General features: G+C 43.6%; 2 protein-coding genes across 4 annotated transcripts in view; both read left to right on the top strand.

Moving 5' to 3' along the window:
- Positions 1 to 3,786, top strand: part of Golm2 (golgi membrane protein 2) — a 78,812-nt gene extending 75,026 nt beyond the window's left edge. For both annotated transcript variants that reach the window (XM_075961968.1, XM_075961969.1), the window contains one exon: positions 1,544 to 3,786. In XM_075961968.1, coding sequence (XP_075818083.1) covers positions 1,544 to 1,614 — 71 coding nt within the window. In that variant the 3' untranslated portion in view covers positions 1,615 to 3,786. The remainder of the gene's footprint in view (positions 1 to 1,543) is intronic.
- A 10,490-nt stretch (positions 3,787 to 14,276) lies between these two features.
- Ctdspl2 (CTD small phosphatase like 2) overlaps positions 14,277 to 18,899 on the top strand; it is a 54,039-nt gene continuing 49,416 nt past the window's right edge. The window contains exon 1 of one of the 2 annotated variants that reach the window (XM_075961971.1): positions 14,277 to 14,851. The gene's annotated coding sequence lies outside the window, so the exon portion shown is untranslated. The remainder of the gene's footprint in view (positions 14,852 to 18,899) is intronic. The other variant, XM_075961970.1, reaches the window with a different exon arrangement.

Consider the following 18,899-nt stretch of genomic DNA (forward strand, 5'->3'; position numbering starts at 1 on the left):
TCTCATAAAGAATTCATAAAAATTTTAATTCAATATAATTAAGATTCAAAGATGGTCCCTAATTTATAATGGTCCAGCATATGATTTTTCAGTTTTCCAATATTGCATACAAAAGCATACCCATGCAGCCACTCTGCTCTTCATTTTCAGCATGATATCCAATCAACTATGGGAGATACTAGAAGATAAATAACAAAATGAAGCATTGAACAAAGAGAGCCAACTCCTGAGACTTTAATTAAACTTCTTTCCTCCCCCCCCCCCCCACCTTTTTTTGGAGACAAGGTTTCTCTGTGTAGCCTTGGCTGTCCTGGAACTTGCTTCATAGACCAGACTGGCCTAGAACTCACAGAGATCCACCTGCCTCTACCTCCCCAGTGCTATAACTAAATGCGTGTGCCACCACTGCCTGGGTCTTCCTTTGTAGCTTAACTATAACATAATTGTGCTTATTTTGAACAGTTATATTTAAAAATTAGAAAAGGGGGTTGTTATTGAGAGATAAGCTGACAGCACAAGAACGGCAGCTGGCAGGTGGGATTGTAGCTAGAGAGATCTGACCGCAAGGCACTCGGTAGTCACTTCATACAGCTCTTCAAAAAGGCTTTGAGGGCCTAACAGTTTTTTCGTTTTTTCTTTTTTTCTTTTTTTCCTTTGGTTTTTTTAGAGACAAGGTTTCTCTGTGTAGCCCAGGCTGGCCTGGAACTCCTGGTCACTCTGTAGACCAGGCTGGCCTTGAACTCACCTGGCTAATTTTTTTTTTTTAAGAAAGCGTTATGTTTTGGTTAGTGTGTTGCATTTAGGAAGTCAGGGGAAAACTATTCTCAGAGAACATCACTGAAATGTTCTATGTTGGGACTGGGGAGAACTTCTCGTCTCTTATTTTCTGATTTTTTTTTCTTTTTTTTGTGGCCACTATAGGTTACCTTTATAATTTGAAAAGGTGGTGGTGAATTTTCAAGAGTGTCTCCTGTAGCTTAGGCTGTCCTGGAACTGGCTCTGGAGCTAGGAATGACTTGAAGCTCTGACCTCACAGGCACGTGCACACCCAGCTCAGCTAAGATGCACAGCACTGGCGCTTCGGTCCTGGAGATTCCTAACATTTTGTTAGCTCTATCTATTGTACATTTGCCTGTCTCCATGATACCTGTCAGAGATGGTTCTTGTTCTCTTTTTAGATTGGGGATGGTTCCTGTTTTGTTTCTTTGAAATGGGGTCTTATGTAGCCCAGGTTTACCTCAAGCTCTCTATGTAGTCCGGGTCTTGAACTCCTGATCCTTCTGCCTCCGAATCTTCCCTAGTGCTGGGATTACAGGTGTGAGCCACCATGACATGATAAAAAAAAAAAAGTTTGTTAAAATTAACTTTTGGGAAGTAATGAGAGACTTTTCACTCTTCAACCGTGCAGCTAAAGAACCAGCTAAGGTAACAGATAAGAAATGTGGAAAGATTGCCAGAAAGGTGAAAAACTGGAGACAGTTTGAAGCTGGCTGGCTGTGGCGACTTTGGAACTCTACTTGTGATATGTATTATTTGTTTGCAGATGATGAAGAACGAGAACTTCAGATGGATCCTGCAGACTATGGCAAACAGCGCTTCAATGATGTCCTTTAAGTCTAAGGGATGCTCGCAACCCAAAGTGCTGTGCAGTGAATCATCTCTACTTGTCAGTTTTGACTTCTGTTGTAAAGATCAGTTGTATCAGTTGTAAAGATACATTGCGATAGATTTAAGGAAATTTTAATGAAGGAATGTACCGATGTACATATGTGAACTTTTTCATATTGTATTATCAAAGCAGATACTTTTTTTGGTTACAACACAGCTGAGCCAAAAACAGTTAATCTTTGCATTTAAAGCAAACTAATGTAAATTTCACATTTTATTGAACCTAATTTTTTTCACAAAAAGACAAACAGGAACAAATGTTTGTACAGGTTAAATGCTGCACACAGTGTAATGGCAGTGAGAAGTTAGTGTAGACACTAATACATTTTTGTTACTTCCCATAGGTGTCCTCTACTACCCCTCATTTAACACTCTCTAAAGAGTTACGGTAGAATAGTTACACACACAGTGGGGACCTGGATGCCAAGCAATGTGTGTACAGAATGACCTCCTGCTCCTTTTCTTTGGCTCGAGTGCTGAGGCCTGAGGCCTGATGGAAGCCCAGCTCATCATAACAGTGTTTATAAGTTATTCTTAACTTAGTTCTTGAAGTTGCGGAATGCATGGTTGACAATGAATTTTTATTTTTTCAGGTAATACCAGTACTGTTTAACTGTAGTCAGCACTGGCTAAAATTCTTTCTATTTTCAGAGTTGAGTCTGGTGAAAGTATTCACCGTTTACATGTCAGCTCCTGAAAGTGACCAAGTCCACCTTGAAATGAGTCTGCAGTCATACAGCAAAGCTCTTCTGGTAGTTTTAATGATTGTACTTGATTAGAGTTTTCCAGAACTACTAAGTAAGGGATTTTAACAGGTTTTTATTAATGAACAGATGAATAGAAGTACCATGAAGTCTACAGCTGTTTTATTGAAATAGTCGAAAACTTTGTAATAAAAATGAATATTTGTAATTAATGTTAGTTAAGAACCCACCAAGCTCGTTTGCTAGACTTACAGAATTATTTTCAGTGCATTATATCTTTGCCGTTATTTCATTAGGATGTATAAGCTAGCTAATCCTTGTTTTCTGATTTCACTTTTAAATTTTTTCATGTTACCTAAACATGAAAGGTATTGATCATCAGGGGGAAATGTAAGGCTGAAACCCTGTAATTGCACATAAACATGAAATATTGGGGAGTGACATAACTCAGTGGTAGTGTGAGGCCTAGGTTGATTCCCAACACTAAAAAATAAACAAGTAAACACATATGGAAAGTCTCTACACTAAGGTTGTAATAAAAATACTAGCCAATAGAAGCATCACTTAGTGAGATGCTGAAGTTCTTATATTTCAGTCCAAAGTTATTTAGTGGCCAGGAAAAGATGGAAAAACTTATTAAAATTTGTTTTTCTACTATATCAGATTATCCAGTGTTGAGGAAGCAAAGACAGATGGGTCCCTGGGGCTTGCTGGCCGCCATCCTGGCCTAATTAGCAAGTTCCAGGTCCCAATCAGGACTACTGCCGAGGAACACCACACACAGATTGACCTCTGGCCTCCATATACAAACACAAACACCTGCGCCTACTCCTGCACACGTGTAAATGCTTGTGTACAAACACACACCCACACCAAGAAACTTTGTTGTCCGTAAAGTCAGGCCTACAGTAAAACTGTGAGGAGTCACACTAACGTGTGGTTGACGGGCAGTGAGGCGCACCTGCAGGAGTGCAAGGGGAGCCAGCTGAATGCCTGGTGATGCTTTGTACTTGGCATTATGGAACTGTATAGACAGACCAGAAAGTCTCCTGCCAGTTTCATTGTCATCAAAACAGCCAATTGTTTGTATCGTAGCTGTCCTATACAGCAAAAACTTCATTGGACAGCCTAGACATTTTATAAACTGGGGAATCTTAGACCAATTGATAATATTTCTGACTGTATTAACATTGTAGTGCTATCAAGTGCTATGTGGATCTCTTTAAATTGTGGCATTCTACAGTCTGTATTAGACTTGCTGTTTTGTTTACAGTGTTTTACTTCTACCTTAAGATTTAGGGTTGTTTGTTTTGTTTGTTTCAGTGTATTTTTGCCCTGAATTAAGTGTTAATTTGACAGGAACGCTGCTTTTAAAAAATCTTACTGGGTTCTAATAAATTAAAAGTTAAACTTGTTTCACAGTTTTGATTTTGCTAGATATATAAAAAATTATGTAAATGTAAACATTTGCATCTAGACTCTGAAATTTGAATAAATGTCAGCATTTATTTTAGGCTAAACTGAACTGCAGGAGCGGGGTTGTTTGGAAAGGTAGAAAACTTCGGTGTCTTTAGCTTTAGTTCTAGACAGTGAGATAAGGGAGTAAGATGGCCAGGTTCTGTTCTAGCGCTTGGTTCAAATGAATCAGACAAAATGTGATAAAAAGAAACGGGAAGAGGGGGCTTTTCCTGGAGAGGAGGTTAAATAACACTAAGTATACTTCAGACAGACACACTAGGCCTGGATTGGACTTTTGAACTCTCAAAGCCCCACCTCAGTGTCATGCCTCCTCCAAGGGTCCACACCTCCTAACAGTTCCAAATTCCCTTGGTGATCAAACATTCAAATCCATGAGCCTGTGGGGGCCATCCTCATTCAAACCACCATATAGATGTATGTGCACACGCGCGCGCACACACACACACAGAGCTGCCACTTAGGGCAATAATGCTTCCTGAAAGAGCCATGGACTGTAACAAAAACCCTAATATCATGCATGAGAAACCCCTCCAAACTTGTTGGATAAGGGATTCCAAGAGACATAAAACAATATTCTCTTGCTGTTGCCCTGGTTGTCTCATTACTGAGAACTTGATACACCTTAGCTAGTACTTGGAGAAATGGAACTGACCTGAAACTTCCTCCCCAAGGAGTGACTCTCATAGTACCAGTGCTATGCGGGTTGCCAAGGAAGAGCAGCACCGGATAATCCTACCCAGCTGTAAAGCCTATGAACCATAACATTTACTGCACCAAAACATACTTACAATGCTAAAATAATGACACATATCTAACAACTTAAAGATCTGCTGAACAGGAGGGAAATCCTGCTGGTACTGTAAACCTAGGCAGCTACCTGTGGACGGAGAGGTCAGAGACCTAAGAGAGGAACCTACGCCAAGGCTTTCCTGACCAGCAGAATTCCTAATTGTACTCGAGATACTTATCTTTACACCCATAGATGAGTATAGGTCTCACCCCTCAAAGCAAACCCTTCTTTTTGCAGCTGGAGACCATTACAGAAAGCCACAGCTAGTCAAAATGCAGAGAACTGACCATGAGGTGCCAGCCACAACTGGGACATGCACAGCACAACGCTTGCATGTGAGGCTCGGGAACTAACGCTGAAGAGGGAACAAAGATTGTAAGAGCCAGAGGACTAGGAAGTCTGCTGGGAGGGTAGCTATAGCAGGAGTTACACCATGAAATCTCAACCACATGGCTGCCTAAACAAGACCTGAACAGCTGATAACCCAGTGTAAAAGGGAGCAATCGTGGGATACATCCCCTAAAGAACTCTAAGGAATTAACGACTGCTATGAATGGGAGAATTGGTGTTCCCCAGGGATGATCCCCCTAATTCGTTACCCAATACCAAGTGATCAGCCTTAGAAGTATGAACAGGCAACACTGAACAATTGTTAAAGGAAGGCTGGGAAACAGACAAGATCTCCTGAGAAAATTGGGAGAGAGAGGAGAAGGGGAGGCAGGAGGAGGATGGAGGGAAGGGGGAAGGACAGAGAGGCGGAGAAAGGAAAGATATCTTGATTGAGAGAGCCATTAAGGGACTAGCAAGAAACCTGGCACTAGGGAAATTCCCAGGAATCCACAAGGATGACCCCAGCTAAGACACTAAGCAACAGTGGAGAGGATGCCTGAACAGGCCTTTCCCTGTATCAGAATGATGACTGCCTAGAACCTTCATCCAGCAACTGATGGAAGCAGATACAGAGATCTACACCCAAGCATCAGGCCAAGCTACTGATCAATCCAAGAGAGGGAAGACCAATAATATGAGCAAAAGGGTCAAGACCATGATGAGGAATCCCACAGAAACAGCTGACCTGAGCTAGTGAGAGCTCACTGACTCTGCACTAATAGCGGGGGAACCTGTATAGGACCAAACTAGGCCCACTAACTGTGGGGGACAGTTGTGAGGCTTGGGAAGTCTGTGGAGCCACTGACAGTGGGACCAGGATTTATCCCTAGTCCTTGAACTGGTGCCTTGGAGAACATTCTCTTTGGAGGGATGCCTTGCTCAACCTAGATAGAGGGAAGAGGGCCTTGGTCCTGCCTCAAAGTGAAGTATCAGACTTTGTTAACTCCCCATGGGAAACCTTACCCTTTCTGAGTAGTGAGTGGGGGAGGGTCAGAGAGAGAGGGAGGAGAGGAGAGAGTGCGAACTAGGATAGTTATGTAAAATGAGAAAAGATTGTATTAAATTTTTACACACAAAGAAATGAGGCCCTGTGGATTTGGGATAGAGTGGGGATTACATGGGAGGGGTGAAGCAGAGAAATGATATAATTATACTTAAAATTTTTAAAGACAAAGATATTTTTGTTTGTTTGGTTTTTCGAGACAGGCTTTCTCTATAGCTTTTGGAGCCTGTCCTGGAACTAGCTCTTGTACACCAGGCTGGCCTCGAACTCACAGAGATCCGCCTGCCTCTGCCTCCTGAGTACTGGGATTAAAGACTTGTGCCACCACCACCCGGCAACAAAGATAATGTTTTAAATTAATTGATTAATTAATTTATTTATTTTTTATTTTTGGAGACAGGGTTTCTTTATGTAACCATGGCTTTCCTGACTGTAGACCAGGCTGGCCTTGAACTCAGACAGATCTGCTTGACTGGGTCTCCCCAGTACTGGAATTAAAGGTGTGTACCACAGCCACCTGGCTTATTAAAATTTTTTTTAAAGATTTATTTATTTATTATGTATACAACATTCTGCCTGCATGTATGCCCACACGCCAGAAGAGGGCGCCAGATCTCATTACAGATAGTTGTGAGCCACCATATAACGGGTTGGTTGCTGGAAATTGAACTCAGGACCTCTGGAAGAGCGGCCGGTGCTCTTAACCACTGAGCCATCTCTCCAGCCCCCTTATTAAAATTTTTAATTAAAAAAGTATCAAAGGGCCGGGCGATGGTGGCACATGCCTTTAATCCCAGCACTCGGGAGGCAGAGACAGGTGGATCTTAATGAGTTTGAGACCAACCTGGTCTACAAGAGCTAGTTCCAGGACAGGCTCCAAAGCCACAGAGAAACCCTGTCTCGAAAAACCAAAAAAAAAAAAAAAAAAAAAAAAAAAAAAAAGGATCAAAGTCTGGGAAGACAGCTTTGAAAACTCAAGGCCACAGGCAGGAGACGCACATAGTTAGGCAGTCTTGGTCAGGCTGTGACCTGACTGAATGACGCCTTAGTTCTAGTGTTTGGAGGCTCTAGGGTGAGTCTTAGCACCTGAGGGGCAGTTTGGTTCTTACTGTAAGGTGAAGGTGGTTCCTCTTGTTTTATACACCAGCCTCACCATAAAGTCACAGATAAAGATCACTGTCCCTGGCAGGCAGTGGGCCACTAGGTGCCGTTTCAGGGGTCTAGAAAAGGATGTGCTAAAAGCTGGCTCTCATAACCTGCTGATTATATTGTTGGAAAATCTTTACACTACTACTGTGTTAGTGTTTTGGGCCTTTCAAAAGAGGGAGGATGACCATTGCTAACTGCCCGCCCCTTTAGGGATTCACACCTCTCCACGTAGAGTGAAACGGAAATCTAACTCAGCTAAAGACATGATGAAAGCAGAGATGCTAAGCTTTATCATGCTTTAGTTTACCCTGCTTCTGCTTGGCAGTGCAGAGTCAACTGAGTTTTTGAGTCAGTGTCACCAAACCTGGTGGCACACAATGGGAGGATTATGCTGAGGAGGTGGAGGAGGCAGGAGGACCAAAAGATAGTTCTCATACTAGAGCCTAAGATGGCCTGATTGTTACTATGTAGCCCAAGATCACACCAATCTTATGTTCAGGCTTCTCAATGCTAGAATTACAAACAGGAGGCAACCATTTTTAAGAGAAGGGAAATGGGTTGTGAGCCTCACAATCACCCAGCTTCCTGTGCTGTAAAAAGATTGGTGTCAGAGCAAAACACAAGGGCTCTGCCCTGAGAACACTGAGACCATTGTTGGGACAGCTCAAAAAGCTGGAATCCGTTTGGTGGGCTACCAGAGAAGAGGAGCTCTTGAGAGATACAGCCCTAATAATCCACAAGCCCAGATAGGACTGAGAGCCGAGCTGTACTACGCTCAAATTGGAAACACCTGATATCTGATAGAGCCTGCCTCACCTTGCATGAGGCTCTAGATTTGATCCACTGTGCTGCGAGAAGAAAAAGAGGGAGGTGCCAGATATAGTGGTGGACGATTTAATCCCCACAGGAGGGCAGAAACAGGCAGATCTCTGTGAGTTCCAGGCCAGCCTGGTCTACAAGAGCTAGTTCCAAGACAGGCCTCAAAGCTACAGAGAAACCCTGTTTGGGGGGGAAGGGGGAAGATAAAGAAAACAAAAACAAAAAAAAATCTGGATTTTACCAGCAGCCCTTACTTGGAGTAGATCTTCCCAGGTCAACTAATGTTATCAGGACAGGGTGGACCCAGCCACAGCAAAGTCAATAGAAGCCTGAGTCTCAGTAGTTTACCCTAGGGCAATGCCTGGGTCCAAGAAAGACCACAAACTGAGACTACCCAGGCAGAAACAGACCCTCCAAAGGAAATTCTTAACATTCCAACCATTGTAGATAGGATCACCTGCCAGCACACACGCCCAAAAATCGCTTTTCACCAGTATACTCCAAGACAAATGTCAGCATATCATGGGTCCTGAACCTTAGAAATCCCTCACCCCTACCTTTGCTACTATAAAACTCAACCCTGAACTGGGGCTCTCCAATTATTCCAATACATTGGGCATGCTGAGAGACTGAGTTTGCAAACTTGTGTAAAATAAAGGCTCTTTTCTTTTTCACACAGGACTCAGTCTCCTTGTTGGGTTTTGGGGGACCTTGTGGATCTGGGTATAACAGGCAGTTATTCAGTTGATATTAAAACCAGCTATTGGGGCTGGAGAGATGGCTTTGCCTGCTTTTCCAAAGATCCTGAGTTCAATTCCCAGCAACCACATGGTGGCTGACAACCATCTATAATGAGATTTGGTGCCTGTAATGGATTTGCTGTGGGTCCTCGGCAGCTTGCTGCAGTAAGCAACCAGTCCCAAGCAGGCTGCAAGTCACCAGCAGCTTGCTGCTGAAAGCAGCCAGTCCCAAGTAGGGACGGGGCAGGAGACCACGTGGCAGGTCTCCATGTGATGGCGGAGGGCAGGCAGAGAGACAGATACATGGATAGGCATGCCATGCAGAGTGAGGTTGGATATTTATTCAGGGGGCTGTGGAGGGGGAAGGGAGATGGGGAGAAGAGCAGAGAAAGAGAGAAGGGAGAGACAGAAGCGGGGGATGGGGAAAAGTGGGGAGAGAGGCAGAAGGGGAAAAGTGGGAAGAGAGGCAGAAGCTGCCTCTCCGAGAAGAAGACAGAAAAGAGAGCTAGCTTGGGCCAGGAAGCTGAAGATCAGCTTGCCTCAATGGATGGGGGAGGGAGTGGGCGTGGCTTGTCTCTTAAAGAGACAGAACAATCATTACAGTGCCCTCTTCTATTCTACAGGGATACATGCAGGTAGAACACTGTATACATAATAAGTAAATCTAAAAAAAAAATCCAAATTAGAGTATTAAAAAAAAATGCCGAGCGGTGGTGGCACATGCCTTTAATCCCAGCACTCAGGAGGCAGAGGCAGGCAGATCTCTGTGAGTTTGAGACCAGCCTGGTCTACAGAGCTAGTTCCAGGACAGGCTCCAAAGCCACAGAGAAACCCTGTCTCGAAAAAAAAAAACAAAAAAAACCCAAAAAAACAAAAACTAACTATCACTGATGCTGCCAAGTCCTTGACTACACCCCTAGCCTTTTATTTTTATTTTTTTTAATATTTATTTATTTGTTATATATACAATATTCTGTGTGTATGCCTGCAGGCCAGAAGATGGCACCAGACCTTATTATAGATGATTGTGAGCCACCATGTAGTTGCTGGGAATTGAACTCAGGACTTTTGGAAGAGCAGGCAATGCTCTTAACCACTGAGCCATCTCTCTAGCCCCTACCCCTAGCCTTTTAAACCATCACAAATCTTCAAGTTATTGCTAGGTTGTTTACAGTCCTTGATACACTCTGAATGTTGCGTAAATAATTATTACATTATGTTGTTTAGGAGACATTAACAAAAGTGGGCAGTATATACATTATAGACTTTTTTCTCTTTTTAGATAGTAGGGTGAATCCAATGGATATGGAATAGGTATGGAATATTGAATAGGCATGAAAACTGAATTTGGAATATTGAATATGAAATATTGAAGATCATCTGGATTATACTTGGGTTTGAAGAAAACCTGTCTTTACCAAAGTCTAAAACACTGAGGTATAAATGGATGAGAGAAAAATCTAGTTTGGACCATATAAAGTTTCATTGCTGTCAAGTCATTACACAGCAAAATGACAGCCTGGATATCTCAATATTTAATATATTATTGCACTAATAAATTGATTACACAATGGATTAAATGATGAGTTGTGAAGTTAATATTGTAATGGTCTGCTCTATCCCTTTCAGAGACAAGCCATACCCACTTCCTCTCCCAAGCTGATCTTCCTTCTTTTCTGTCTCCCTTTCAAAGAGGTAGCTTCTGTCTCTCCCCTTTTCTCCCTTCCCCCTTCTTTTTCTCTCTCTGCCTGTCTCTGTCTACCCTTCTCCACTTTCCTCTCCATAACCCACTAAATAAATATCCAACCTCACTCTGCATGGCATGTCTAACTGTGTCTCTGTCTCTCGCCTGCTGTGTGGCTCCCTGCCCTGGACCAGCCACCTTGGTCTTGTGGCATGCCCATTCATCTGTCTCTCCTCTGTGGGACTCACTGTCCCTCATGGCCCACTGCAGCCACTTGGGGAATTGTGCTGTCCCTGCCCTGGACCGGCTGCTCTCAGGATCCGCTGCCTGCTGCCTGCCCCTGCTAGAGGACCTGCAGCGTGGTCTCATGGCCCATTGCCTGCTGCATTCACTCAGGAACCTACAGCATTTTACTTTTACCATTACAAATATACCATATGATTCAACTAAAAATAAATTTCTTATATGGGTGAAGTGATCTGAAATGCTTGGGACTAAAAGTGATTTAGTGTTTTTGGATACTGGAATATTTCCGCATGTATCAATGAGCTGTTGTGGAGGTGGGACCTCATCTAAACACAGAATTTATTTCCTGTGCACCTTATGTAGACAGCCTGAAGTTTTTAGTCAACCTGAAATTGACTGTCACCTGAAGGTCAAGTGTGGAATTTTCTCCCTTTGGTGTCAGTGGCGATTCAAAGGTTTTGTTTTGTTTTGTTTGGTGAGCTGAGTCAGTTTCTTTTCTATTGCTGTGATAAAATACTGGGACTAAAAGCAGATTAGGAGCTTACACTTGTTTTCAAAAGACTAGAGTCTTCTGAATGGTGGGGATAGGACAGGGAAGTTGGCTAACCACACACAGGAAGCACAGAGAGCCAGCTGGAATCAGGGTAGGGCTGTAAACCCTCAAAGTCCACACCCAGTGATGTATTTCCTTCAGAAGCCTGCACCTCCCCAAACATTGCAACCAACTTGGTACCAAGTACATGAGCCTATTGGGGACATTCTTAGTCAAGTCACAACAGGGACATCCCATTTGAACCATAGACTAAAGATCTGAGATGATGTCATTATTTTGTAAATATCATATGTCATGTTTCTCCAGAAACTTTTTTTAATTGATGTGTGATGTCACATTGTCTGTAATCTTGGCCCTTGCAAGGTAGAGGCAGCTGGGCTGGAAGTTCAAGGTCATCCTCAGATATGTGGGAGTTTGAGACCAAGCTGAACTACAAAGAAACTGTGTTGAAAAACCAAAGCCAGTGCTGAGTGTGGTGGTGTGTGCCCTCGATACCAGCACTTGGAGGAGGCAGCCAGAACTCTTAACCAGGGAGCCATTTCACCATACACCTAAACTTTTTAAAATAAAAATTAAAAAGTTCCAAAAAGTAGCTTTTTCAAACTTATATGCTTCTAAAACCTAAAACATGCATTTACAGACTACGTATGTATGCATTTCTATGTATTCTTCCAGAGGGCCTGGGTCTAGCGCCCTCTTCTGACCTCCTTGGGCATTAGCCACATACATAGTGCATATAAAGCACCCAAATACATTTTAAAAAGTCTTAGGAAAAAAAATAAAATAAAATAAAAAGTCTTAGGCCCGGTGGTGGTGGTGGCGCACACCTTTAATCCCAACACTCAGGAGGCAGAGGCAGGCAGATCTCTGTGAGTTCGAGACCAGCCTGGTCTACAATAGCTAGTTCCAGGACAGGCTCCAAAACCACAGAGAAATCCTGTTTCGAAAAACCAAAAAAAAAAAAAAAAAAAAAAAAAAAAAGAGCTTTTGCGCAGGCCTGATGACATAAGTGTCATCTCTGGAAGCAGGAAAGAACCACAGAATTGTCTTTTGACCTTCACATTCAACAGTAGTGTGTGTGTGTGTAAAAATGTATATAAAGTAATTTTAGTACTCAATGGGGATAATTTTTTAGTTTACATTCTATTACTTTCCAACATAGGCACTAGATAACCATGAATTATTTTTTGATTTTCAGTTGGTCTTTCAGGAGCCTATGACTATGTGGACTCCAAACTTGTTCTATGCTTTGATCACCATCGATTTGTAATCGATGCTGTATTCAAAGATTTCTTAACTTTTTCTCCCCTCTCTTTCTTTTGGAGCCAGGTTAGCATTATGTAGCCCGGGCTGGTTGGAATTTTTTTTTAATATTTATTTATTTATTATGTATACAATATTCTGTCTGTGTCTATGTCCGCATGCCAGAAGAGGGCACCAGACCCCATTACAGATGGTTGTGAGCCACCATGTGGTTGCTGGGAATTGAACTCAGGACCTTTGGAAGAGCAGGCAATGCTCTTAACCACTGAGCCATCTCTCCAGCCCTGGTTGGAATTTTTTAACCTCCTGCCTCAGTAATCCTGAATGTCACCCATGCCCAGTCTCAAACCAATTTTATGCTGGGAAGATTGCAAGTGGACTCTGATAGGATCTCTTCTGAAGACAAACCACCTGTTCCACATTTTGAAAAAGAAACTTTATAAGAGCACTCTAGGCAGAGCGGTGGTGGCACACGCCTTTAACCCTAGCACTCAGGAGGCAGAGACAAGCGAATCTCTGTGAGTTCAAGGTCAGCCCGTTCTGTGGAGCAATTTCCAGGCCAGGCCCCGAAACTACAGAAAATTTGTCTCGAAAAACAAAACAAAACAAAAAAAAGTACATTTATACATTAACCTTTCCGCCTCATCTGCTATTATCCCCTACCACCAACAATTCCTGCCGTGGAACTTTTACTTGTATCCTTTATCTAAGAACACAGCTCTTACAAAAATCAAACCATCATTCACGCTGCACTTAGCAAAGTTTTTCTTGTCTTTTTTCCAGACAGTTCTGTGTAGCCCTGGTTGTCCTGGAACTCACTCTGTTCTGCAAACCAGGCTGGCCTCAAACGTACAGAGCTCCTGACTGCCTCTGCCAACCAATACTTGAATTGAAGGTGCACACCACCCGGCTTACGGCTTACTTGGTTAAATTTAAGTTTAACTAAGTCTAAGCTCCCCAGAGCCCGTAGCTAGCGCGACCACATCGCTTCTCCCACCTTATCAAACCCTTAGAACTGTCTTCTTTGGTGGAGTGTTAACTCGGGAATGCAGTTGTTTTTCCTAGTTCACTGTTATGTTCCTTTTACACAGTTTTCCGATAAACATTTCTTACAGAAATATGAAAGCGGCTTACAGTTTCAGTCCAAAGCTAAATCCGCTAGCTAGATCAGTGTTCTCAACCTGTGGGTCTCGACCCTTTCATTCGGGTCGCCTAAGACCACCGGAAAACAGATATTTACATTACGATTCATAACGGTACCAAAATTGGTTAGGAAGTAGCAACTAAAACAATTTTATGGTTGGGGGTCACCACAACACGAGGAACTGGGTTAAAGGTCCGCAGCTTTAGTAAGGTTGAGAACCGCTGATCTGGACAGAACATTTTCTCGTGCTTGGAGCCCATAGTTGCGTGTGGAAACGCATTTGAAAGATCCGATTTTTCAGCATACAGGATCACTGTCCACATCGCGAAGAAGCGAAGGGTATGGGTTTGTATCACAGGACCGAGAACGACAGCGGCTGCCGGTAGGAAAGTGAGCAAAAAAGAGAAGCTCGGGGAGCCCGGAGAAACCCTAAAAGCATCCAGCATCCGGACCAGGCTGGGTCCCTGGCTCCGGCTCCAGCGCGCCAAGCCGTTAGCACCGCCCCTTCCAGCCGGCTCCACCCACCGCCTCCTAGTCTCTAACCCTGGCCTCCGGGCGCTCGGCGCGTTCTTAAACCCCGCCTCCGCGGCGAGGGCGCGCTCCCCTCGTCGCTTGGCCCTAGGCGGTTCCGTTAGCGGCGGGAGGGAAAACCGTCCCCGGCGTCCCCGCCTCCGCTGCTAACGCTTTCCTCCCTTCGCCCCCTGCGACCACCCTGCAGCCCGCTACGGAGGCCCCCGAAGTACAAACATCTCTTAGGCCCCGTGCCCCACTCAGTAGCTGCGTCCCGTCCAACTCGCGGACCCTAAGGCCCTGCGCTCGCTTTTTCGTCTTTTCTATTTTTATTTTTATTGTTTTGTCAGGAATTCGCGCCGCTGAGTTCCCTAGGGCGGCAGAAACTTCACCCTCTTTACGGAAGTGAAAGTTGCCCCTTCCCCCCCCTCTACCCCCGCTGCCGCCCAGGCCTCCTGCATTCCTTCCCTCCCGCCTAGCCGGAGAGCGGCTGGGCGGGGGAGGAGGAAGCCAGGGCGCCTGCGCGCAGAGGCCGCTTTCCATCCGGGTCCCTGCCCGTGCGGTGCAGCAGGTCGGTAGGCGGGAAATGGCGACTGGCTGAAGGAGCTGGTTCTGTTGCTGTTGAGGGATAAGCGGGAAAGACACCACCTATTGCGCAGTCGGGACCATCGCCGGAGCCTGAAGACACTTTTCTGTCGTCACAGTGAAGGTAATTCCCTTGGTCCAGACGCTGCCGTTGCTCCCAAGCTCAGTCCTCTCCCAGGGCCGTCTGCCGGGATCTCCTCCCCTTCCCTAGCCGAGCCTTCAGCGGTTCCAGCGCGTCCGTAGGCATGCACTGTTGGCGCCTTGTAAGTCCACAGTGTGGTCGCCGCTCTGGCCTGGACTTTCCCCTGGGAACGGAAAGGGAGCTCACTTCCCGCCAGCTTCAGCTCTTAGGCTGCGGCCTGTGTTGTGATTTCTGGGGTTAGATTTCACTTTGCTACCTACCCCCAACCCCATCTCACCTTCCTGGTCTCTGACCCCGTGGTCCTTATGACTAATGAAGTTAGATTGCCTTTTCGAACCTTCTTGTGGGCCCACGTAACGTTTGGGGTGTTTAATTCTTGTGGGGTGCTTTGGGGGGCGTTGCTTTAGCTCAGCTCTTATAAACAGCCTTTGAGAATCTGGAACGAGAGGTTACAGGAACTTCTGTCTTCTGTACTGGTAAAACGTTGAGTTGACATTACTCCTTCTGAAAATCAAGAGTGGTAGTAAAAACGAGCCCGTGTGGGAGGCCTCTGGTTTCCATAGTGGTCAGCTCGGGGTGAATTTGGATTATACAAACGTGCCGTTTCCTTTGGGTATGCCCGGCTTACTTTACTTTTGCATTCTTGACCAGGATTCTGTTATAAATAATTGCATAAGTAAACATTGTTTATTTACTTCTCGCCCTAGTGGCAGTTGGATGTGTGAATGAGTACCACAGGGAAACCTACGGAGATACTGTTGGGAAACTACCCTAAACTCCCGAGATGAATGGACTGAGTAGATGTTACTCTAAGGCAGGAATTTATCATCTTTCTAATGCTCGGCAGGCAAAACCAAGATTACTCCTTTACGTCGGTATACAAATTAGTGACATGAAATGATAGGCTTATCTGCATAATTTTTAGATTGTAGATTGCTTGTTACTTCGATTCATCAGATGCCAAGTTACACATTTTTGCTTGTGATCCAGCAGTTATCTTTATAAAAGCAGCGAAATGGCAATTTGAAGCTTTTTTTTTTTTGCTCACATTTTCTAGATGTACAGAGGTCCTCAGTTTTTGTTTTTGTTTTTTCAGTATTTTGGTCATGTAGAATTTGGGGCATTATAGGTGTTTTCCCCCATGAATAAAAATGAAGGTTAAAACATGGCTTATGTTACATGTCAGTTAATGTTTGTCATTCAGTATTTTTCTGCTCCATAGGTCCAGCCTTGAGTACTTCATGTTCATGTCAGGATTCAATTTCAGTAATAAGAAGGCACGTGCAAACATCATTATAGTTTTCATTTGAAAGACTTAGCCCACGTCATAAAGAAAGTCAAGGTAAAATGTAGCTCTTAGGTGAAGTAGTGTTAGGAGTGAGCTGAGCTCACTTCTTTTTAGGTTCGGTTGACTTAGGGGTTATCAATTTATTTATTTTTTTTGGTTTTTCGAGACAGGGTTTCTCTGTAGCTTTGGATCCTGTCCTGGAACTAGCTCTTGTATACCAGGTTGGTCTCAAACTCATTAAGATCCACCTGTCTCTGCCTCCTGAGTGCTGGGATTAAAGGCATGTGCCACCACCGCCCTTTCAATTTATTTATTTATTTTTAAATGTGGTCAATTACATTACTTGAAAGAATCCGGATAAGTTATGTGTCTAGTGCAGGCTTTGTATTTTAAGTTGTTTGGGAGATAGTTTTTTTTTTTTGGTAAAATTTAATTTATACGTAGCAGAGTCTGCATTGTAGACTGTTTCCAGGATTTTGCCAAGTTAGTTACTATTACATTCCATTAGTCCCTGCGTTCTTTGTCTTCTTTCTTTCTGTTTTTCATTTTTTTTTACATTTTTTTATTGATACTTATTGGGCTCTACATTTTTCTCTACTCCCTTTCCTGCCTCTCTCCTCCCCCCCCTTCAGTCCTCCCCCAAGGTCCCCATGCTCCCAATTTACTCAGGAGATCTTGTCTTTTTCTACTTTCTACTTCCCATGTAGATTAGATCTATGTAAGTCTCTCTTAATGTCCTCATTGTTGTCTAAATTCTCTGGGATTGTAGGCTGGCTTTTTTATGTTAAAAACCACCTATGAGTGAGTACATGTGATAATTGTCTTTCTTGTTTGGGTTACCTCACTCAAAATGTTTTCTAGCTCCATCCATTTTCCTGCAAAATTCAACCTGTCATTTTTTTCTGCTGTGTAGTACTCCATTGTGTAAATGTACCACATTTTCCTCATCCATTCTTCAGTCAAGGGGCATTTAGGTTGTTTCCAGATTCTGGCTATGACAAACAAAGCTGCTATGAACATAGTTGAGCACATGTCCTTGTGACACGATTGAGTATCCTTTGGATATATACCCAAAAGTGGTATTACTGGGTCTTGAGGAAGGTTGTTTCCTAATTTTCTGAGAAATCGCCACACTGACATCCAAAGGGGTTGTACCAGCTTGCATTCCCACCAGCAATGCAGAAGTGTTCCCTTTTCCCCACAACCTCTCCAGCATAAGTTGTCATCAGTGTTTTTGATCTTGGCCATTCTTACAGGTGTAAGACGGAATCTCAGAGTTGTTTTGATTTGCATTTCTCTGATGACTAAGGATGTTGAACATTTCCTTAAATGCCTTTCAGCCATTTTAGATTCTTCTGTTGAGAGTTCTCTGTTTAGGTCTGTACTCCATTTTTTTTTATTGGACTATGTGATTTTTTTTGGTGTCCAATTTCTTGAGTTCTTTGTATATTTTGGAGATCAGACCTCTGTCTGATGTGGGGTTAGTGAAGATCTTTTCCCATTCTGTAGGCTGTCGTTTTGTCTTGTTGACCATGTCCTTTGCTTTACAGAGCTTTTCAGTTTCAGGAGGTCCCATTTATTAATTGTTTCTCTCACTGTCTGTGCTGCTGGGATTCTATTTAGGAAGTGGTCTCCTGTGCCAATGAGTGCAAGTGTACTTCCCACTTTCTCTTCTATGAGGCTTTATGTTGAGGTCTTTGGTCCATTTGCACTTGAGTTTTGTGCATGGTGATAGATATGGGTCTATTTTCATTCTTCTACATGTTGAAATCCAGTTAGGCCAGGACCACTTGTTAAATATGCTTTCTTTTTTTCTATTTGATATATTTTGCTTCTTTATGAAAGATCAGGTGTCCCGGAGATGTGTGGATTGATATCCAGGTCTTCTATTCAGTTCCATTGGTCCCCCTGTCTGTTTTTATGCCAATACCAGGCTGTTTTCAGTACTGTAGCTCTGAAGTAAAGTTTGAAGTTAGGGATTGGATTTTTTTGCCCCCCCCCCCCCAGACAGGGTTTCTCTGTGTAACAGCCCTGCCTGGCCTAGACGCACTTTGTAGACCTGGCTGGCCTCTGCTTCCTGAATCCTGGGATTAAAGGTGTGCTCCACCATTGCCCAGCTTAATCCCTACATTCTTAATCCTTTCCTGTACATGATTTGAATGGATATGAATGCTGCCAAGTGGTGTAGTCTTTAACATCTGTGTGTTGCAGCTGTATGGCAATGTATAGGTATGTTTTAGGGTTTTCTGTTTCACACAGTGCTAGTGCCTTTTGGACATTGTGTTTGTGCTGGTGGTGTTATTTTCTCCCACCATTAGGAAAGTGGTGGTTGGAAAGTTTTCTTTTCCAAATTAATCTAACCTATTCCAAGACTGTAGATTTTGTTCAGGTGGCATCTTCTTGTGATGATTTTTAAAAAATCTGGCTGGGTATGTAGCTCAATTGGTAGAGTGCTCGCCTAGCATGCAGGAAGCACTGGGTTCTAGTACCCAGATCCCCATTACCACATCAGCTGGTTATAATGGTGTGTCAGGGAGATGGAAGCAGAAGAATCACAAGTTCAGTTACAAATTGGAGGCCAGTTGGGGCTATGTGAGGCCCTGCCTCTAAAAGGCTTGGACCTGTTTGGAAAGGATGTACTGGACATTAGACTTGTAGCTGCAGAATCAGTTGCTGATTGGATAAAGTAGAATTAAGTTATCTTGGTTACAATACACTATACTTTTGATTGATGAGTTAAAG

The sequence above is a fragment of the Microtus pennsylvanicus genome, chromosome 2, assembly GCF_037038515.1.
Source record: "Microtus pennsylvanicus isolate mMicPen1 chromosome 2, mMicPen1.hap1, whole genome shotgun sequence".
Lineage (NCBI taxonomy): Eukaryota > Metazoa > Chordata > Mammalia > Rodentia > Cricetidae > Microtus > Microtus pennsylvanicus.